The sequence below is a fragment of the Pongo pygmaeus genome, chromosome 3 (assembly GCF_028885625.2).
Source record: "Pongo pygmaeus isolate AG05252 chromosome 3, NHGRI_mPonPyg2-v2.0_pri, whole genome shotgun sequence".
Classification (NCBI taxonomy): domain Eukaryota; kingdom Metazoa; phylum Chordata; class Mammalia; order Primates; family Hominidae; genus Pongo; species Pongo pygmaeus.
The window spans coordinates 5,079,840-5,103,203 of record NC_072376.2 but is presented as its reverse complement, the minus strand read 5'-3'; the positions used below and the strand labels follow the sequence as shown (position 1 = coordinate 5,103,203).

At 46.6% G+C, this 23,364-nt stretch overlaps 1 protein-coding gene across 8 annotated transcripts in view; it reads right to left on the bottom strand.

Moving 5' to 3' along the window:
* AFAP1 (actin filament associated protein 1) overlaps positions 1-23,364 on the bottom strand; it is a 179,911-nt gene that overhangs the window by 14,181 nt on the left and 142,366 nt on the right. For 3 of the 8 annotated variants that reach the window (XM_054484904.2, XM_054484906.2, XM_063663479.1), the window contains exons 11-16: positions 21,875-22,020; positions 13,844-13,961; positions 8,730-8,981; positions 6,107-6,221; positions 2,063-2,227; positions 61-251 (exon numbers count right to left, since the gene is read on the bottom strand). In XM_054484904.2, coding sequence (XP_054340879.1) covers positions 61-251; positions 2,063-2,227; positions 6,107-6,221; positions 8,730-8,981; positions 13,844-13,961; positions 21,875-22,020 — 987 coding nt within the window. The remainder of the gene's footprint in view (positions 1-60; positions 252-2,062; positions 2,228-6,106; positions 6,222-8,729; positions 8,982-13,843; positions 13,962-21,874; positions 22,021-23,364) is intronic. The other 5 variants (XM_054484910.2, XM_054484911.2, XM_063663481.1 and 2 more) reach the window with 2 other exon arrangements.

Genomic DNA, 23,364 nt, shown 5'->3' with positions numbered 1-23,364 from the left:
ACTGGCCCTCGGTCATGCAAGGCCGCACCAGCCTCCGAGGTGAGCCAGAAGGACACACACCTGTGGACTCGATGTTCCTGACTTGGGCTCGATGGCCAGCCCCAGGGTGACTCCACCCGCCAGTGCTTTCTTCAGGCTCTCCTTGACCTCTGTCAGCTCCAGCTCCAGGCTGACTCGCTCTGCCTCCTTCTGCCGGCACTCCTCCTCCAGCTGCTTCAGCTTCTCCTCCAGGATCGCCTGCGGCTTCCTGCCTGGAATTCCCAGAAACACCGTTACTCCCACGGCAGGCACAGGTTCTCCAAACAACAGAGAAGGCACCTGGTCCCCGAGAAGAACTTCCACAAAACGTCTGAGGTCAAGCTCCCCTGACTTAGGTCCTTGTTGTGAAACTTAAATTCAGCAGTTCTCTAAGGGACCAGAGTCCTTCTCCTACCATTTCCCTTTGCTGCAGCTGTGAGGACTCAGAGCAGGAAAGAGGAGATGCTGATTCTCACGAAGGCTGGGAGCTCCTGGCTCTGGGCCTCAATGTACTCATTTTAAAACGTGGACCCTAAACGCCACAGTTCCCGAAGCTGCCACCTTCTTGGAGTGTGAACCCTGTCCGCCCCTAACGCTCCACCGATCCTTCAGTCATCTTATTTGCACCCGAGGCGATGAAGAGTAGCACAGCTTGCATCTCTACTGGATGTGGCACACATTTCTTTAAAGCACGTTCACTTATTTTATTTGAGGTTTGCTGCAGTGACCTAAGATGCACCCACTGGGCAGATGAGAACACCAATCCCAAGAGGTGAACGGACTTGTGCCCAGGGTCTGGGCTGGTGGTGGCCGGCAGGCGAGGTTCTCTTTTTCAAAGCCAAAAGCACCCCTGGCCCTCCTGCATCTTCACTATCCTGCAAGCTGGGAACACAGGAGAAATGCTGCTCCTGTCTTGTTAAACTCCATGCCCCGTCCCATTCTCTGGCACAGCCTCCTCCCGTAGGGTCAGCCTCAGGCTGCAGGCCACATCCTGGGCCTCCTATAGGGTCAGCCTGACCTGCCCTGCCAACACCTGCCTTCCCTCTTCTAAACTCCAAAAGCATTTCCCTTCATCAGATCATTGAGGCACAAAGTCCAGCAAGGCTGGAGCTGCTAACCACCTGCTGGGTGTGCGTCAGCTCCTCCCCTCATGGCAAGCCTGGGTGTGCATCAGCTCCTCCCCTCATGGCAAGCCTGGGTGTGCATCAGCTCCTCCCCGCACGGTGAGCCATGGGGAGGCTGCAGCTTCCTCTCTGGACCGCCCAGGCCTCTGAGGCATCTGAAGCCCCCGTCCCAGCCCAGGCTAGTACAATCTCAATCTAAGGAGCCAGTCTTGTGCAGTCTAAGCACCAGGCTGGAAGTGAGGCCATGCGTATGTAAGTTGTGCCGCCCCAGGCTCAGGAGCTGAGCACCAGCTCCTGCCAGCAGGAATGCACACGCCTGGCCCAGGGGTGCCGCTCTGGCTGCAGACTCAGTTTCTGTGACTGCGCCCCTGACTTTCAGTCCCTCTCTGGTGTCTGTATTCCACTAGCCTGGCCTCTTCCCTGATGCATCCCAAGACAGATGCTGCCTTGCTCTCGCCTTTTTTCCTTCTCAAGAAACGAAGGGCTGCTTCTACCCTTGTCTGGACTTCTGAATATTACTGACCCCTGTGGGCTACCCTCTGTAGAGAAATCCAGCTGATCCCTCCTACCCAGTGCCCAGAATCTACTGCGCCCTGCAGATACAGGGGCCATCCTCCAGACAATCTCTGTTGTCAGCGCCAGAAGCTGGAACAGGTGCCCCAGCACCTCCCCTGCCTTGGTGAGCAGCGTGTGGGTCCGGCCCTGGCCTCTGCCTGCACGTCACATGTTTGACCACATGGGCACCTGCCCTGGAGTTACCAGCAATGCTTCCAAGCTCCAAGAAACACTGTGAAATAACCCACTCTTACTACATAAAATGACAGCCTCGGTGAGCAATAGGTCCTTTGGGCAAAGCAGAATGAAATCTCCAGTCTCTAATACAAACATGCACCCTGGGCAGTCACCCGCACCCTTCATACCGGCGTTCACTTCAATGGCCGCTCGAAGGTCTTTTCTTTCCTTGCGGAGCTGGGCCAGCCTATTCCGCAGGGCCTCTTTCCTCTTCAGCAGCTCCTCTTCTTTGGTCTGTAGCCGCTTGGCATCTGCTTCTACCCGGTTCTTGCCATACTTGTACTGGGCAGCATCTTGAGAAGGAAAAAAAAAGCAGCAATTAAAAATTAAGTTTACTAGCCTGGGAAACATGGGATGATCCTTTCTCTATAAAAAATACAAAATTAGCCAGGCATGGTGGCACATGCCTGTAGGCCCAGCTACTCAGGAGGCTGAGGTGGGAGAATCACTTGAGCTTGGGAGTTTGAGGCTACAGTGAGCTGTGATCCTGCCACTCTGCTCCAGCCTGGATGACAGTGAGACCCCATGTCAAAAAAAAAATTAGGTTTATTCAAGCAGATAATGGGGTAACTCAAAAAGCCTGTTGAATCAGCCAACTCGGTAAACAAACACAAAGCCAGTTATTTTGCTAATTCAACAAGAAAAAGGACAGGGCTGGTGTGAACCAAGCAGAAAAGTGACTAGTTCAAATTCTCCAATATTCTTTCAATCAAATTTTTAAAAACGAAAACAATATTAGGAAATTCCTTTAATTCACTTCCCTTTGAGGCACATGGCTTATAATTAGTCTGCAGCAAGGTGCAGTGTGAACATTCTATGATCGGAAAAGACAGGAGTCTATTACTATCAAAAATAATGTCCGAAGTTTGCTTCCTTCTCTACGTCTTCAAATACTTCCATAACACCGCAGTATCTGCTCCTTACGGCCACATCATCTGACTGGCTCTGAATTGCTGCTACACCCCCAGCACTGAGATCAGCACCCGGCACGGAGTGTGGCATAATAAATGCTTGTTTAGTGAATGAATGAACAACGGATACACGAAGAGGAACCAGGAGCGGTATCTGGAGCCTGACTGTCTAGGAAAGAGTCCCAGCTTACACTTCTAGCTGCATGACCTGGAACAGGGCACGAATCCCTCTGTGCCTCAGTTTCCCTCATCTGTGAAACGGGGATACTAAGAGCAGGTAATTCAAATGAGTGGTTATGAGGATTAAATATTTATAAAGCACTTAGAACAAACACAAATGGGCAATACATAAATGCTTATTTCATAAAATGAATAAATGAAGAGGAAACTAGCCGTAGGGAAAATTTACAGACTTGGCAACATCACATCACCAGTGAAAACAGCTTTCAAAACCTGACCCCACACTCTCCTCCTCTTATTATGTTGGCTTTTCAATAACAGTAAGTTAGGACACCACCTCCTTGTTAAGACACATGGAAGAGATGAAGGTTCTAACAAAACTCGGATGGAGGATCACCGATTTCAAAGCTTCCGTGATCTCCCAGCTGCTTCTAACAATCACTCACGCCTGATGGCAACTCCCAGGCCTTCCTGACTGCACGCCCCACATGTCTGACTCCCTAGTGAGGCTAGAAACTACTTCAGGTAGAAGCCACAGGGGTGGCATCATGATTCAGAATAAAAACACTGGACTCAGAGAGGTGGCTAGAAACCCACACTCCACCCTCCCTTGCTACATGACTCTGCAAGCACCCTCCGGAGAAGCTCAGCTTCACCCTCTCTAAAGCGGAAACGAGAAGGAATCCTGTGTGTGTGCACGTGTGTGCGTGCGTGTGTGCATGTGCGTGTTTTAAATGAGATATGTGTGTGTGTGTTTTAAATTAGAACGTTATATCTGAAAAAAATCTAACAAAATGATACGACGCCTGATGTAGTGGACATTCACTGACAATTCTTAGCATATCAGCGACAAGCAACTCCCAGAGCCTTGTCCACTCAGGGATAGCAGGGAGCCATTTCTAGCACCTGTCCTAAATGCTGGATTTGCCAATTCTTGCAATGTAAGCCATCATGATTTCAATGAAATACTGCATTTATGAAGGCATAAAAAGTGATCACTCCCCAGTCAATTTTCCCCTAATCAAAAGAAACACAGAGAATGACAGCAAAAGGGTCGGCAGCCTGAGGAGAGGCGAAGCATTCGACAATCTGAAACAAAAGGATCGCTGTTTGCAGCTAAGGTAACAACGTATTTTGCAAACAGGGCCAAGTCCAAACTCTACTCACTTATTTCTAAATTAAGCTGTTTCCCCAATGAACTCAATGCAATAACCTATAAATTTCCACATCTTTTGGTCCCCATGTAATAAATCCCATCTAATCTATAATGCAACTGGCTGGATTCAGCAAAAACACGGAATGCCATTACTTTTCTCTTTTGTCACCATTAGATGTCACCACAGTTAATAAAAACTCCCTACAGAAGATCTCATAAAATAAAGGAATAAATCATCTAGGAAATAAAGTCAGCACAGGTACTGACAGAGAAACACTACAGCGACTGAGACTCCGCGGGGTTTGCATTTTGCTTGTAACAAAGCTTTCCAGGTGCGAGCTGCTCCTCTCCCCGACCTGCCCCTCCCGAAAGAAACAACACTAAAAGAGGTGAAAGTAAATACACCCGATACATTCAGGAAATAAGATTTGCCAGATAAGGTCAAAGGAAGTTAGTACATTAAACAAATGGTGGTAGGAGGGAGGATTTGGCCCAACTGGCTCCAACCTATCTGTTCAACATGTTGGGTAGAACAGAGGTGGAGAAAAGCTTAGATCAGGGATGTACACACTTCCTTGGGGTAGACACAGCCTGGTCCTGCGGAGCGATTTCAAGCCTCGTTCACGAACATGGCCGAGGACACTGCCAGCCTCTCCATTCCCCTACGTGGATGCTCTGACTCCAAAAACGGAACCACAGGGCAAATGGATGTTGGCACGTGTCGGTATGGGAGGCTCTCTCTTCGACAGCTGGCGTGGGGGTTACCAACTGGGACTAGCCGGCCTCATCTTCATTAGCACAGAGACTGGCTACCAGTTGCACAGATTCAGATTTGAAAATCTCAGATACAAATCCCAAGTGGCGATGGCATGTAACCACATCAAACTCAATATCTGCACCTAACTCCCACCTTCTTCCTCTGGGAAATCTTCCTGGACATGCCCGGATGGACTCAGGAGCCCCTCACCTGTCAATCCCCACACTGCGGCCCTGCATGTGTGGGTCCGTTGGACCACTTTGGTGTATCTTTGAGTCCCCGGAGTGAAAAAATGCTGCCTGGCTGGCTCCCTGATTAGACATCCAACATAATGAGGGCTAATGCAAATACAAACACTTAAGAGATGACATATCGCCCTAGATGGATCTACCGGAGGGAAGGGAAGAGGGTGCTGAGTCCAGGCAGGCTGAGTCTCTCATGTCTTCATGCTTCTCTGCCCAATCTATTTCCGGCTGTATGTGGAGTTTGAAAGCCTGGAACCCACTCTGGCTCTGTGATTTACCAGCTATGAGCCTTGGGGGAGCTGCTTACTCTCTTGGTGATTCTTTTCTCATTTCTATGATGGGGTAGAGGATAATGCCTATGCTTACAAAGTGGCTGTGGGAAGTAAACGGGATGGGATAAGAATGGCTTGCTGTAGACCACAGGCACCGCAGGATAACCATTCCTCAGAACTCCTCATACTGCTCTAGTGCTTGGAGGTCCGTGTATTACCTCAGTTATTGCAACTGCACCAACCACAGGAGCCATGTGTCTACGTCTGACAGATAAAGATGCTGAGTTTAGAGTTTGCAAGGCTTGACAACCACAGATCAGGGACAGGAGCTGAGGTCTCCTGACCTGGAGCCCAGGGCCACCCAGAGCTGCAAGCAACCTGTACTCACAACTGCCTCCTATTTTAAAATGCTGAGTCGATCCCACAGGCAGCACACCAGTTCTGGGCTTCAATTTACAAGCACAGTCAGAAAAGCTGGGTTGAAATCGCCACTGTCCTTCCATGTGGCCAATGAGGAAGGATGACGGTGCCCACCACTCCATCTCTCCAGCTGACCCCAAGCTGGCAGTCACGGGTGGGCAGGCTCAGACAGGCCCAGCTCCACCAAGTGCACTTGAAGCCAGAATGCAAGACATCCGATGGTATACTTACTCGAACCCGTCCTTTTCACACCAGCCGCGGGATCTGCTTTTTTTGGCTGACTGCTCAGAGTCTTCCCTTTTCCTGTGACCCCATTAGACGCCATAGGGGGCTTTTTACCCTTGAGCTGTTGAAATAAACATATAAGAACATTAAAAATAAACACAGAGTGGAACAAATCTTGGTCTTTTTTTTTTCTGGAGTCATTTCTTTCAGTCTCTAAGTATTGTAGAAACTAGCATAGATGGAGGAAAAAACGAAAGTGAAAGAAAACCAAGATGGTTTCCAAACACTGGGCTGCTGGGATTCTGGGGAATGGCTAAGGAGGGTATGGCAGAGGCTCCGTAGGATGTGTTCCGCTGGAATGCTGCAGAAGTGGCCCCTTTCTACTGGCAGATCACAAATACTAACCAAGCTGGTGCAGGCAGCTGACTACCCCAGAGCAATCCGCTGAGAGGAGTAGTTTGTGTTTCTGAGGACAAGCAGCTTTTATTTCAGTGGGATGCCTTTTAGGAGAGGAGCACGACCCTGCAGTGTGAGTTCTGCTGCTCCAAGTGCTTTCATACTGAGTGACATCCTAATGGGATAAGTGACTACCTTCTTACTCGCCGATGGAGTCCGCAGAAGGAAGCAAGAGAAGTATAACACAGGCACAGCAGCAATAATATGGAAACTGAACTTCCACTAACTACAGGTTTCTGAAAAAGTGAAATAGTACTCTACTCCTGAGACTGATACAGGCCAACACGTTTTGCATTTTGCTGAAGTGACCTTACATGTAGCTCAGTTGTTTAATTAATTCAGCATGACAGCAAAGGCTCACTCCAGCATCCACGCCCATGCTTTTTTCCATGATACAGCTTCCTTCTGTTGTAGGCCTCAATTTTTGGGAGGCAGAGAGATCTAGCTCCAAATTCTGGCTCTATCATTTAGGAGATGTTGAGCAAGTTACTTAAACTTTCTGAGCCCCCATTTGATCATTTAAAAATATAAAGATAGAGATACCTCCCCACAGGGTTCCTAAAAAGATCAGATGACATGCCATACATGGATAGAGCATATGGCACATAAGTGCTCAGAAAGTGCAAGGTCTTGCCATTAAGCGATAGGTTCCCATTAAAATGACCAAATGAGGACAGGAAACCCAGAGGTCATGTAATTTAACTTGCAAAAGTGTTTCCTATTTCAACAAAATCAAAACAAAAGGGAACAATAGTAACAAAAACTCCACGTGGGAACCATACATCAAATGATTCCCAACCAATGTGGGGACAATCCAAGCGTGCAAGATGGCAAACTGTGTGGCAGGTTTGTACCTAAGGCGACTCTAATGCCAATAAAAAGACAGGTAGAAACGTAGACAGATACACATTCACTTAGTGAACACAAAACATAACCTGCCAACTTTTCAGCGTAAGTCCTCAAAAGAGGCCAACGGATCCCCTACCCCCAGTCCCCAACTACACTTAGCTCAGGGCCCCTCAGACTCACTTAATGGGAATCCCCAGAGATGGGATCTGAACAACCATCATGAAAAACCAAAAAGCAACACCAACCTGTGCATTTGATTTTTGATGAAGCCGACCTATTGGGAGCTACTGTTCTAAGTCACTACTATCTACAATTCTACAATTTTATCTGGTTCATTATTTTCTTAAGATTATCCAAAGAATGGATGAAAAAACAAGTATTTAAAACATGCCCATTTGCTGTATATTCCTATTCTTACATATGGGCTTAGGTCTTTAGGCAAAGCATAAAAAATTCTTAGGTTAAATATGCATGATAAGCTGGGCACGGTGGCATGTGCCTGTTGTCCCAGCTACTTGGGAGGCCAAGGCAGGAGGATCACTTGAGTCCACAGTTCAAGTCCTGCCTGGGCAACATAGTGAGACTTCATTTTTTTTTTTTTTTTAAAAAAAGGCCTAACACCACAAAATTACTCTGAAATGTTACTGTTTGCCATACATACAGGGCGTGCAATGGACAACAGTTCAACATCACGGTTATTATTGTTCAATGGTCATCAGAAGTCCTTATTATCATCATCTAGTTTTTGGGAGTATAGCTTTAGACTTGTCATAGAGAAACACCACCGTACTCTGAGTAATCTATTTCATGTTGAAAAAGTCCTTATTATCATTGTCTAGTTTTGGGGAGTATACCTTTAGACTTGTCATGGAGAAACACTACCATACTCTGAATAATCTATTTCATGTTTAAAGATCAAAAGCAATGACAACACGGAGTCAACCCTTCCTCATTAAGTGTAATGGAAACATACTAAAGAAACTTGCTGTTCAAGAATCTTCTGGAAAGTTTTATTACCCGTTTCTTTTAAATTCTCTGCCTTTAGTTGACATAATTCACAAAATTTCACTGGGGAATTTTCCAAGAACAGAAAGAGAGCCAGATGTGGGCAAAGAAACACAGTGCTCAGATAAACCATGAGCTCGTTAGAAATATCTCATCAGTTCCTTGGTAGTCAGGCTGCAAATTATATTCTAGTTGAGAAAAAAAAAAAACACATTACGCTTTGCCTTTGATGAGTCCCATTTACTACAAGTTGCAAAACTCTGTTGGAGCAATGTGACTTGAAGGTGGTTCCAGAATCTTACAGAAGAAGATGCCGTACCTGCGAGTTGAGCCCGAGAGACGCCCTCCCCACAGAAGAGGTATTAGTGACAGACTGAGCGGAGGCAGGGTATTTGTAATGGTTAGAGGACAGCTTGTCAGCAGACAGCCTAGAGGCCTTTCTGTCAGCAGAAGAGTAGCGGGCAAAGATGTGCGGAGGCGGCAAGTTATCGTACAGGCCTGCGTTATCATAAAGCACCTCTTCTCCCAAGCCTCTGCTGCAGGAAGCAGGAAAGCTGTCTTCTGGTTCCCACTGCAACACACATAGCTTTGTGGTTAGTGACTTGGACACAGGAAACAGCAGCTTTTAGCACAGTGAGATGTCATTTATTAATAGTACGGCATTTAGCATAGCATTGGCACCCCAACACTCTCCCGCACACAGACTGCAGTTGTTATCAATAAGGCATGCACCCCCACAAACACACACACACACACACACACACACACAGACCCAACACAAGCATGCAGGTGGATTCAAAAGGACTTGACTTCTGAAGCCTTATGGAAAAAATTTTTTTTTCCTTAAACCATTCCCAAAACCCTTGGATTATGAAGTTTTTGTTTTGTCCTGTCTTTTAAAGAGAAAAAGCAATGTTGATTTGGCATTTCCTTCTTTAGAGAACCCAGGGCTCAGAAGTTCTCCTAGCGCAGGGCGTGGATGTAAGGGGAGGAATGAGCATAGGACCAGGGGCCTGGTGCTCTGGGTCTACATGAAGACACACGAGGTCCTAGCAGAGCACCTGATGCTTTACACAGCACTTCCCATGTCCTGGACGCTGACTTCGTCTCACAGTCATTGGGGGGAAAAGAGGGAAATGGAAGCAGAGACAGGGCCTGGAGCTGGTGAGTGGCAGAGCGGAGGGAAGGGCGCGCTCATCCCCACACGGTGCTGCCGCTAAGTCTCGCGCTCCTTCTGGGGACATGAGACCACCTGCAGGCTCCTCCAAGCCCCTGTGCAGGAGTCAGTGACCCAAGTCCTATGGGAACTGTCAACACACACCCGCTCTGTCCCCTGCTCTGTACTGAAGAAAGTGCCACAACCAACACAACCAAAACTGTCTGTGAAAAGAGAACTTAAATCCTCATAGAAAATTAGATGCTTCCAAATCTAATGGATGATGGTTTTATTTTAGCAGAAAATCTCTAACAAAGGACTAAAATAGCTACATGCCACTGCATGGGACACAGGAATCTGAGAACATGGGTATTAAAATATTAACTCAAAAACTGATAACCACAGCCAGGGCCTTTTCAGGGTTAAAGGTCTTTATAAATTGCCTGGCATGACAAGAAAGGCAGTATTAATTCCTCTCATATTTCTTTTACCCCGCTGATAGTCTTCCTGCATAGTCCTTTCTGCCAGACAGTAATTACAACCTTTTGTTATAAAAATAGAAAAGACTTAAAATTCTGCAGTAGGAGTGTCTGTATTCCTCCGCAATCACTTCAATGTGTCTATTTTTGTGATCTAGAAATAACGGCTCCTGCAGATAAACTCGGATACGAGAGTTTCATAATGACAACCTAGCATATATTTGTCCAGAGTTATTAAAACCGTCTAGACGAGACTATCATTTTCCTAAAATACCAAAGATTAAGTCACACGGAAGACTCAGAAAAACACCTACAGAGACTTCACAGAAGTTTCTAGTTTAAAGTATGTGAGTGTGCATACTTTCATCTTAGTCTAAGCATCAGGGGGAACACTGAATGGGTAAACATTACGAAAGCTGAAACAGTGCCACGATGCCAGATATTAGGTCATAAATATGAACTTTTTTTTTTGAGATGGAGTCTTGCTCTGTTGCCCAGGCTGCACTGCAGTGGCACAATCTCAGCTCACTGCAGCCTCTGCCTCCCAGGCTCAAGCAATTCTCCTGCCTCAGCCTCCTGAGTAGCTAGGATTACAGATGCCCACCACCATGCCCAGCTAATTTTTGTATTTTTAGTACAGGCGGGGTTTCACCATGTTGGCCAGGCTGATCTCGAACTCCTGGCCTCAAGTGATCTGCCCACCTCTGCCTTCCAAAGTGCTGGGATTACAGGCCTGAGCCATCACACCTGGCTATAAATATGAACTTTTAAAAATCTAGAAATGAGGCCCTCCAAAAAGAGATGAGCTGGTAATAGAGCCGAACACACAGAAAATAGTTTCAGGAAGGGCCTGGGCAGAGGAAGGCCTAATAAGCAAGGAAGCCACAAACATGTACAGCATGTTATGTCCTAAAGGCGGCTATCTCCAGCCCAGCAATACACACACACAAACAATTCCTACATGCAGAGCCCTTTCGGAATGGCAGACCTTTGTTTCTACAACAGATTAAGCTGTGAATAGCCTAAAGAACACTTGCTTCTGGGGGTGGCCTGTACAGTGTCATAAAAGTCTGAATAAAACGGGCTGGGTGGAGCCAGATGATCGATCACGTGTGTGGTTCCACAGGGTGACGGGCTGGGTGGAGCCAGATGATCGATCACGTGTGTGGTTCCACAGGGTGACGGGCTGGGTGGAGCCAGATGATCGATCACGTGTGTGGTTCCACAGGGTGACGGGCTGGGTGGAGCCAGATGATCGATCACGTGTGTGGTTCCACAGGGTGACGGGCTGGGTGGAGCCAGATGATCGATCACGTGTGTGGTTCCACAGGGTGACGGGCTGGGTGGAGCCAGATGATCGATCACGTGTGTGGTTCCACAGGGTGACGGGCTGGGTGGAGCCAGATGATCGATCACGTGTGTGGTTCCACAGGGTGACGGGCTGGGTGGAGCCAGATGATCGATCACGTGTGTGGTTCCACAGGGTGACGGGCTGGGTGGAGCCAGATGATCGATCACGTGTGTGGTTCCACAGGGTGACGACAGCATCCGGCTCACAGTCACAGGTTCGTGTGTAAGGCGTGCATGTGGAGAAACACCTTTGAGGAAAAGGCGTGTGAAAGGGTCTTTGGATGGGACGGGCTAGACATAGGCTCAGAGAAGTGGATGGTTCTCAGGATGCAGTTGAGTGTGGTAACTGGAGTCTAAACCCAGTGATAAGACTGTGCTGTCAAGAGACACTGGGGTGACACAGGGCAAATGGAGGCAGAAGAGTGGGTCCCACCTCGAGAAGGGCGCAGGGGCTGGAATCTAGGGCAGGAACTAGCCTGAGAGCCTGCTTCACAGGCTGGTGTGGTGCCATCTTAAGCAGGAAGAACTCGCACAAGCCCCTACCCAGGGGTGGAGTGCTGCGGTGACTGTGGGCACTCAGAGACACCCCAGGGAGGACTGGCTGAGGGGGAAAGGAGGAGATTCACTGGACCTGACACCCCTCCGCCTAAGATGTGGGGCTCTACTGGATGGACTCTGAAGCTAGGATGGGATCCTAAAGTGGCTCTGTTTGCCCTGTGCCACCCTGTCCTAACATGGGACCTACAAGCGGGCCCTGCCCTGCCCAGGGCCCAGGAAGCTCTCCCCGCTCCTATGTCTGTTTCCCTCCCAGGTCCACTCACTCCCACGAGACTCAGAGGCCCTTTCAGGACAAAGACAATTGCTTCACCATTTCTTCTTCAACTCCTGGCACAGAGTCTGGCCACTGGGAGACACCCAGCCAATAAGGCAAGGGAGAAAGGACCGACGAGGGAAGGGGGCAGATCAAGTGATGAGAAGATCCCTCTTTAGAATGAGGTGGGGGCCACCCACTTCTGACCCCGGCCATGAGAACCTGCTTTCAGTTTGTTTACGCTCCTGAGCACTGGGGGTCCTCAGCCCCTCTCTTCCCTCAAGGAGGCTGTTGTCTCTTGGTTCCTGCTGTGGGGCAGCTATGAATTTACGATGCCAGAGCTGATTGAGGACATTCATCAGAATATCAGGGAAAAGACTGGAGAAGCAAAACAGTAAGAAAAAAGTCTGAAATACCTTCCAAGGCTGGAAAACATAACAATAAATTTACTTTACATCTACCTTTGAAAATTATCTTAACATAGATGCCAATTTCAAACCCTCCCAGTACTGGGAGACAAACGGCATACTGGTTTCTCACAAGCCTCCTTCATTCATCTGCTAACTGTGAAGGCCTCATCTCTGAACGCCCAGGGCCGGGCACCGTGCCTGGATCAGGCAGGATGCTCAATACGCGGTTGTGAGATGAGTAACAGGCAGACACCGTAGAACCAGCTCTTGATGAGGCCTGCTGATTACACATATGACACAACACGCTGAGAACAGACTTCAGAACTCCTAAGGCCAGACAGACCCCCGAGGCCAGCGTAACAGGGAAAGCTGTGACCGAACACCTCCTGCATGGATAGATGGATAGACGGATATACAGATAGCGCTGTGCCGGGAGCCAGGAGCCTGGCTACCCCAAATCCACCCAAGGGAAGCTGTCAAATCTGTAATGTGGTCATTCCTCTACGTCATCATTTCCTTCCTGAGGGGATTTCACAGCATTTTAATCCCATCGGGAAGTAACTATTCATTGATAACTTATACTGTGCTATGTTTTGATTTAACAAGTTATCCAAGTATTACTCTAACATGCTCTCCTTTAGTCAATATTTTAGTGGGCTGACACGTTTAATTAGTGACAGTGACATTAGGCCAGGCGAAGTGGCTCACATCTGTAATCCCAGCATTTTGAAAGTCTGAGGTGGGAGGATCACTTGAGCCCAGGAGTTCAAGACTGGCCTGGCCAATATAGGGAGATCCCGTCTCTACTAAAAATAAAACAAATGAGTGGGATGTGGTGGTGTGCACCTATGGTCCCAGCTACTTGGGAGGCTGAGGTGGGAGGATCGATTGAGCTGGGGAGGTTGAGCTATAGTGAGTCATAACTGCACCACTGCACTCCAGCCTGGGCAACAGATTGGGACCCTACCTCAACACCAACAGAAAAATGAGAGTGACATTAAATGACAAACTGTCTACTAGTCTCAAACTATCCACTTGTTCAAATGCAGATTCAGAGGAACAGCACGTCAGAAACCAGGAGAACAGAGATGAGATGGAGTCTCCTTGCCTCAGAGCATTAAAAAGCTGACCTTATTCAGACCTGAAACCAGGGGAACTGAAGCATAGCATTTTCACAGCCTCGGCCTCTAACAAAAGCAACCATTACTCCAAAAAAAGGGCACTCACCGAGCCGTTGATGCACGGGACATCGTCGTAATGAAGCGCTGTCCCGCTGGGGTGGGCATAGCCGTTGGAGGTGCCCCCTAGATATGGGTTAGCAGATATAACACGCCTGTTCATGAAACTGAAAGAAAGGAAATGCGTTAAAATCCATAACCTGACCACCTTTTACTCCAATCAGTCAAGTCTTTAATGAGTTCTGACTTTATGCCCAAGACTGTCAGAGGTCACAGGGGCAGAGAAGAAATAATAGACAGAATCTCGGTGGAAATGAGATGATGCATTGGAGGGACTGTCCTATAAAATTAGGGTGGCACATAATCTGCAGAACTGCAGCACAGATCGCCAATAACCAACGCCAGGTACATGCAGCAAAGCCTGCAAATAATAGGTGTTCAGAAATACCAAGCGTTTTGATTATCATCCGTCTCTCACAGTGGCCCCAACACTAGGTACATGCAGCAAAGCCTGCAAATAACAGGTGTTCAGAAATACCAAGCGTTTTGATTATCATCCGTCTTTCACAGTGGCCAGCTCCTCTCACAGCTTGTGTTCATAATAAAGTTTTATTGGAACACATGCCTCTTTCACAAGTGTGTTACTTCCAGAAGGACAACATGGCCTGCAAAGCTGAAAGTTACTGTCTGGTCTTTTTTGGAAAAAGTTCGTGGACCCGTTCTATAAGCTTTCTGGAACACTCATTCAACAAGTATTTATGGAGTTCTTAGTACTCAATCAGCACCACTGCCACCCCACGCCTCTTCACCTCTTCCCTGAAATTTCCTCAACTTCTGAGAGCCGCTGACAGTGGCCCGAGAAATCCTTTAGGTGTGCTATTGTGGCATAATACATATGTATTTTGGTCTTTGTCCCAAGTTTCTGGTCAGAGCTCCTAAAACTCTTGGAATTTCCTACATGAAGAGTAGGATGAGAGCTGGTTGCCAGGGAAACCAACCCTGTGATTACGGCTGGAACTTTCCATAAAAACCCAAGAGGATGGGGTTCCCGGAGCTTCTGGACTGTATGCATGCGGCGGTGCCGGGTGCGTGGTGCGCCCAGCGAGGGCACGAGAGCGCTGTGCCCCACATGCTTTGCCCGGCGCACCTCTTCCCTCACTGCTTCTGAGCTGTGTCCTTTCACAGTAAACTGGTAATCCAGTAAGCAAGCTCTTCCTGAGTTCTGTGTGAGCGTTCTAGCAATGACTGAACTGGAGGGGAGGGGTCGTGGGAACCTCCAACTTACAACCTATTGGTTAGACGCACAGGTGACATCCTGGACCTGTGACTGGCATCTGAAGTGGAGTCAGCTTTGTGGACTGGGCCCTTAACTTGGGGAGCCTGACGCTGCCTCCTGGAAGACCACTGAGGGTTGAGTTCATGTATTAGGACAGCCAGCTGGTGCCCACAGAAACCTAGAGAATTGCTTGGCATGGGAAAGACCTGCCCGTTTAGTGGCCAGAGGTGAGGCCCAACAGTGTGGAGCCTGTGGTGAGGGAACGACTCACTCCCCTTTAAGGAGGGCAGGCCGGGCCACGCCAGCCTCCGCCCAACACCCCCAGGGGCTTCTGAAGTCGCAAGGTGCTGCACAGGGCCTCGGGGCTCCGAGGGACTGGGTTTCTGCTCCGTCCCTGCGCTGTGGCTTCCTGCGCTCGGTCAGTCTCCTGGGTGCCCCAGCACTCCCCTAGCTCTCGCGGCTCCCCCAGCCCCTCTGCCTGCCGAACTCCTCTCCTGACACCCCTCGCACCCGGGTCTCCGCGTGGGTGCTGCCCCCCAGGAGGCGGCCCGTCCCGCAGCCCCACAGCAGCCCCTCCCTCCCCTCCGGGCCCAGGGCCACCGCCCTGCATCTGCGTCCTGCCTGCTCTGCCCACTGGAGGGTCGGCCTCAGGAGCCCAGGGACCATACGGGCACACACAGGGGTCCTCACGCAGGGGCAGGTGCCTAGAGGCTCGGCCGGGTTCCGAAGCCACGGGTCAGGACTAACAATGTAAATCCCAGAGAAGGGACCACCCCGACAGCATTTCCTGCCAGTGGGGGTATTTCATAGGATCCTGCGCTTCTGTGATCACCAGATGAAGAAAACACAGCGTAAGTGGGGAAAACCGGGGAGAGAAACACAGGGGCAAGTGAAGCCCGCCTCTTTGGTAAGAAGTCTGGCAGCGTAGCCTCGGGAGCAGCGGGAGGAACCGGGCTTGGGGCTCCGGGCTGGGCTTCAGCAGTGCGGGCCGCGGAAATGGCTCCGCACAGAGCGCGCGTGCGCCCCCTGCTGGGGAGGGACGCCATGCACGGCTTGCTGCCTGGACACACTCTTCAATTATAAACTTTTTTCCTTTGCTTATAAAAAATTAATATATGCTAAACTTAAAATACATAAAAGTATATGTAGGAAAATAAAATGAAGAAGAAAACATACAAGAAGGAAAGGCACAGCAAAACTTGAACATTTAAGAGTTCCACAGTAATAGATTTTGATTTTTAAAAAATAAATATTTAAGGTTTTCTAATTAAATGCCTCACTGGAGGGCTTTTAGGGAGACAGCGCTATGTATACTTTTTGTCAGTGAGAGGCAGTGAATGGAGGAATGAATAAAGCCTGGCCACAGGGACCATCCCCTCCCCTGTGCCCTGGGCCGTACTGCCTTGAGTCTTTCTCCTTCCAGCGGCAGGCACGTCTCTCACGGGCTTGCATCTTCAGTTTCGAGCATATGCCCTGCACTCGCCCTGCTGCAGCAGGGACAAAGGATGGGGTCAGAACGGAGGCCCTGGGGGGCTCCACTCCTGCCTCTGTGCTGGGAAGAGCCACTGCAGGATGCCTGTGACGGGCTCACCCGGCAGGACCTGGGAGCACAGGGATTAGGAGTCACAGGCATGCAGAATGTCCTAGGTGGAGGAGGCCTCAGCCAGCAGCTAGTCAGCCTTCACCCTACAGAGAGGGACCTGGCCCAGTGAGGACCACTCTGCCCTGTCCCCAAGAGGGCAGGGCCTGGGGTCACAACTAAACACGAGGCCTCGGTCTTGTGCTTGGTGTCTTTCCACAAAAGATAGAAGTGGAAATGAAGTAAGAGGCCACATGCCACTTGTTACACCAAAACCAGGAGAGAGTCAAGGGGAGCTATTTCAGAATAACCTCCCGGGACTCCAAGGAAAGGGAGGCCAAGAGAACTGCCTCCCGTCTGTGAATCTCTCCACGCTCCGCACCAGCCCCTGCTTTCCATCCTCTTCATCCTCCCAACTGCTTCCTGAGGGGCTCCCAGCTGAGTGTGACTTGAAGAGAGTTTCAGGAAAACTCTGGAGTATTTTCCTGTGTTGTATAATCTATGTATCTCATTGTAAATAGGTTTTCAGGAAAATACGTTTCGATTGTTTACCACTATTAAAGTTCCTAAATATCCCACTTTTCCTCGGAGAATCTCCATTATTATCTTATACTTTCCTCTTTTCAAAATATATTACTGCCGTCTCTTCCTCAGTCATGTACAATGCACAAAGAATTCTCCTAAGAACCTTGAAAAGATTCATTAACTGGCTGCCACTTTATATAAAAGCAAAACATTTAATCTTAGAATATTCATCACACTGGCAAGCAACCATATTTTAAACACTGTTTCCTTGTCACATCTCATCTCTCTTAAGTGTTACAGGAGTGTTTGGCTAGAAAACTTGAAAATAAGCTTTATTGCTAACTGACAGCTCCTATAAAGACTTTAACGAGGTAGAAAAGATTCTTGCAGCCATAAATTCATTACATGCGTATTTTTAATAAATATTTTTAGTGTTATAATCTACATTCCTTTCTCAAAAATGTGACCTTGCCACATCTGATTTAGATTAATACTCTAGTCATTTATTTATTTATTAATTATTATTTTGAGTTAGATCATCAATAACAGTACAACTGTGGGATAATAATGTTACTGTTTTACCCACATTTTCTTTTTTTTTTAATTTTATTATTATTATACTTTAAGTTTTAGGGTACATGTGCACAATGTGCAGGTTAGTTACATATGCATACATGTGCCATGCTGGTGTGCTGCACCCATTAACTCATCATTTAGCATTAGGTGTATCTCCTAATGCTATCCCTCCCGCCTCCCCCCACCCCACAACAGTCCCCAGAGTGTGATGTTCCCAAGGTAATTTATAGATTCAATGCCATCCCCATCAAGCTACCAATGACTTTCTTCACAGAATTGGAAAAAACTACTTTAAAGTTCATATGGAACCAAAAAAGAGCCCGCATTGCCAAGTCAATCCTAAGCCAAAAGAACAAAGCTGGAGGCATCACGCTACCTGACTTCAAACTATACTACAAGGCTACAGTAACCAAAACAGCGTGGTACTGGTACCAAAACAGAGATATAGATCAACGGAACAGAACAGAGCCCTCAGAAATAACGCCGCCTATCTACAACTATCTGATCTTTGACAAACCTGAAAAAAACAAGCAATGGGGAAAGGATTCCCTATTTAATAAACGGTGCTGGGAAAACTGGCTAGCCATATGTAGAAAGCTGAAACTGGATCCCTTCCTTACACCTTATACAAAAATTAATTCAAGATGGATTAAAGACTTAAATGTTAGACCTAAAACCATAAAAACCCTAGAAGAAAACCTAGGCATTACCTTTCAGGACACAGGCATGGGCAAGGACTTCATGTCTAAAACACCAAAAGCAATGGCAACAAAAGCCAAAATAGTCATTTATAAAGTAAAAGCCAAGCTGTATTCTAGGGCAACGATTTTAATTCAGGGTTTCTCTTAAATGTGGTTATCGGTGTGCTGATTATACTTGCAATTACATGTGGACGTAGGATAGGTTTTTATGGAAATTTAGTATCTTCCAAATAAATATAGTGAACATCCACAACCACTTTTATTTCTGTCTAGTTGGGCAGATTTTGCAAAAATAGACTTATGGATCTTATATCTCTTTAAAAACACTTTAAATGTGCTTTATTTACTGCATAGTACTTAAAGAATAGGAGAATCATTAAAATTTACCTACATTTTGCTGACTAGAAAGAATATAATTAAACAATAATGAGTATAAACAGACCGGTAAGTACTAGACTACATCTACCCTGATTTCCACACAAAAGGACAGTGGCGAGAACAGTCTGCACTGTAGAAAATCTCCAGTGTTACTGGGGATTTTATGGACAATCTGTGCAAGACTAATTCCACTTGTCAAGGCTATTGACCTTAGCTGGGTGTACGTAACATGTGGCTTGAGTCCTAAAATGGGCCAAGTTATCTTCACTTTGAGAACTATTTCTTAGCCCCAGAATGTCCTAGCTAAGCATTAAACGAATGTCTATTCACCATTCAAGACACAAAGGAAGACTGCTCCAATTCCCCATAAATAGCACTTGTGTGGAAAAACTAGATGGTGATGTTCATATTAAACAGGCACGACACAACAGCACAGGCATCTGAGCCCATCTTCTTCACACTTGAAAGGTCGCGTAATCTCAGCACTGGCGGGTCTGCCAGCAGCTGTCTGTATGTTTCTCCTCACTTGCTGATGATGGAATTCATGACCAGCTTTGTTTTCATTCACTTCCCTCACCCCAGTCCCGACTCTCTAAGGATGAGAGAAACATATGCAGCAGTCAAGGGGTGAAAAGATGCTGGAGCTGCAAGTTTCAGAGATTATCTCACCCACCCTCTCTATTTTCTACAGAAGGCAGCAGAGGTACTAACAGGTAATGAATGACTTGTCCAAATTGTTCTAATTAGTAAATACCACAGCAGGACCCAAGCCAAGATGCCCTACCTACTACCTGCTGGATTTGAAATTAAAACCTGAGAACTGCATTCATTGTTATTCACTTAAAAGTGGCATCGTGGGTCATGCCTGGAATCCTAGCACTTTGGGAGGCCAAGACGGGAAGATCACTTGAACCTAAGAGTCCAGGAGTTTGAGACCAGCCTGGGCAACATAATAAGACCCCGTCTCTACCAAAAAAAAAAAAAAAAAAAATCAGCCAGGCATGGTGGCACATGGCTGTAGTCCCAGCTGCTTGGGAGGCTGAGATGGGAGGATCCCTTGAGCCCAGGAGGTCGAGGCTGCAATGAGTCATAATTGTGCCACTGCACTCCAGCCTGGGCAACAGAGCAAGACCCTTAATCAAAAACAATAACAACAACAACAAAACCTCAATAACAAACCAAAACGTGGCAGAGTGTTCACATGTTTGTAAACCCAGTTAATGTCCAGCAACGCCAATAACAAACCAGAAAGTGGCAGAGTGTTCACATGTTTGTAAACCCAGTTAATGTCCAGCAACGCCAATAACAAACCAGAAAGTGGCAGAGTGTTCACATGTTTGTAAACCCAGCTAATGTCCAGCTTAACAGAAGGTGGCTGGATTCTCACACCTGCTTCTGCCCTCAATCTGTCACAAAACGCTCTTTTGGTTGAAGTATGTGAAGAGAATCCAGCCTCAAACAGATGTAAGCCGGACAAGTGGGGCACATTTTAATTGCTTTTTCCGAGCTGTAGCAACGCTTCTCTGGGACTACACCAAAACGCAGCAAGTGGTGGGCTCTTATCGCCAGCTGCCATGGAGTCAGAAAGCAGATCAATCGACTCACATTAAAATCCAGTTGTTTATCTTGCACTAGGAATAGAGCTTTTCCCAAGCATAACTTCTGCCGATCTTTCAAACGTTGACACCCTTCATTATACAACATCAAAAAAAACTGCTCACTGACATGACTACAGATCTCAGCAGGAGTCTATGGGTGCTGAGTAGCTGGCAAGCTCACCACGGCAGATGCAAATTTTCCAGAATTCTAATTTCTGAGGAAAGCTTAAATGTATCATAAGCAACAAATACTGCCAACTGTTTGCCTAGAGATGATGGGTGTAGCTAGCTCATTTTCAAGAAAACATCTGCAAATGCCTATGTGCAAATAACCAGTTTGTCTGTTAGTTGCTTTTTAAAGTAAAAATGAAAAAAAAAAAAAATCAAGGCAGCCAGTTCTATGAGCACCTCACTTGTCTGAGTTGTTCCTCAACAGGACCACTGTCACTGTACACGCCTGCATGCTCTGTGGCCTGTCATCACGCCACGCAGAACAAGAAAAACACACGGGCTTCAGAGCCTTCATGCAAACATCTACTATCTGATCCTTTATAGAAAAAGTCATCATTTTTACTGCTTCCTCAAGGACATCTTAAGTGAAACCAGCATTTTCTTTTACTATCACAAATGGTAAAATTCTTTGACTATTTATATTGGCAGTGACAATGATTATTAACACGGAGAAGGGTGACTATTGATGCGAAGCTGCCAGCCAGTGATCACTAATGCAAATGTCCAAACAGTGGAAAAAGGAAACAATGTCTTAGTATATTATGAAAATAATTTAACGCTGTAGACTACCAGAACGGGTCTGGAAAATCCACAGGGGATCCGTGGACCATACCAAGAACTGCTGCTACAAATATTCTGCCACCATTATGTTAAAGAAATATTCACAGTTCAAAAGGACATTTTTATACATGATTGCAGCATTTTTTTAAAAAAAAATCACAATTTAAATTTACAAAGTACTTGACGGATAGCTTTGAGAACTCAGTCCTCATTACAGCAATATGTAGAATCATTTCTGCTTCACAGAACTGTTCCTCTAATACAGGGGTCAGCAAACTATGGGCCAAATTCAGGCCACTGCCTGTTTTCGCAAATAAAGTTTTATTAGAACACAGACACACCCGTTCGTTTATGTACGGTGTCCAGCTGCAGCGGGAGCTGAGTGGTTATTAACAGGAAACATCTGGCCCACAAAACCAAAAATATTTACTATCTAGTCCTTTATGCAAGTTTGCCACACACTGCTCAAATAGAAAACCCAGTGGGTTGACACAACGAAAACATTTCTGCAAAATTTGGAATAAGATAATGCAAAAAGGAAAGTCTTTAGTTTTTCTTCTGAGGCTATATCCTCACACAAAAACTAAGTTAAGCTAAGTTAGGGAAAAGATAGTTACTGAACTGTGGTGCCATTTCACATGGCAGTGGGTCTTACCAGAAGGTCTGTTTGGCTGTCTGAATGACACTTGCAGACATCTCCACATCGATGTAGTCATAGTGCAGAGCCTCCGGGTCTGTGGATGATCCCGTCTCTGCGAGTAAAATCCCAATCCACCTGCCCATATCTTCAGAAGAAGATGCCTGTTGAAATGGGAAAAAAGGTAAGTGGTATTTAACTAAAGATTCTTACATTTTCGTAAATGTGTCAATAAAGAGACCACATAATAGGAAAGGCGATGAAACATGATGTCCCTAAGAAGAAACGAGAAGGAAGACGCAGCCATTGGCTGAGCGATGGGATTAACGTCACGTTCACAGCAGGACTTAATTTAGGAAGCATCATCCCGATTACACCAAAGGTGAATGAAACTCTGAGGTCCTAGAATGCCTTCCCATTATTGTGGGGAAAGGCACTAGGGTGTAAGACAGGAAAATTAATGGGATTAATTGCATCCCCGCTGAAGGAAGTTGCTGAGAAGCCTTTGGCAACACCACCTGACCATGAGAAGGAGCACGTCCCAGCTGCTGGTGCCTGACTTGGGAAGCGCCACCAAGCTCCAGGCCCTTTACTGGTCGCAAACTTTTTTATACCAGGAGCCCTGGGTGAGCCCCTCTACATGGGCCTGAAATGGTCATTTAGTTTCTTGATTAGATGATATAAAAAAGTAATTTCCTTTGATATCAATTGTGTTTCCACAAGGGAAATGACGCTCTGTAATCACTGGGCTACTTTAGGCACACCATTTTTTAAGATGTTTGCTATCTCCTCAATTTGGTCTGCTTAATTTGCAAGTCTGAAATATGTCTTTAAGATTATTCTTGTTCAATATTTAAGCCATCCTTTTATTTTTATTTTTATTTTTATTGTTTTTGAGACAGGGTCTCGCTCTGTCACCCAGGCTGGAGTGCAGTGGTGTGATCACAGCTCACTGCAGCCTCCAACTCCTGGGCTCAAGCAATCCTCCTGCCTCAGCCTCCCAAGCAGCTGGGACTACAGGTGCACACCACCAAGCCCAGCTAATTTTTTTATTTTTTATTTGTAGAGACAGGGTCTCACCATCTTGCCCAGGCTGGTCTCGAACTCCCGGGCTCAAGCGATTCTCCTACCTCAGCCTCCCTAAGTGCTAGGATTACAGTTGTGAGCCACCATGCCCAGCTTTAAGCCATTGTTTTAAAGTGATTTAGAAAATCAGTTACATTTTTAATGGTATTTGAAATCTTTAAAAATTTTGATTAATTAAATATGTAAATAATGGTTAAAGTTTAGGAGAAATTAAGCTATCAAATTTATGAGTTAACCGAATGTTGAAGAAAAAAATTTTATTGCTTATAAAAATTACTAATTTAAATAAAGATCTCCAAGTTGAGCTTAAAGAAAATTGGGTTTTATAATTATAACCTTGACAAGTTTAACACCGATCAAAGTATAAGTAATTGTAAATATTCCATGCTATGTATAAAGGCCTCTCTAAAGGGAGGGATGTT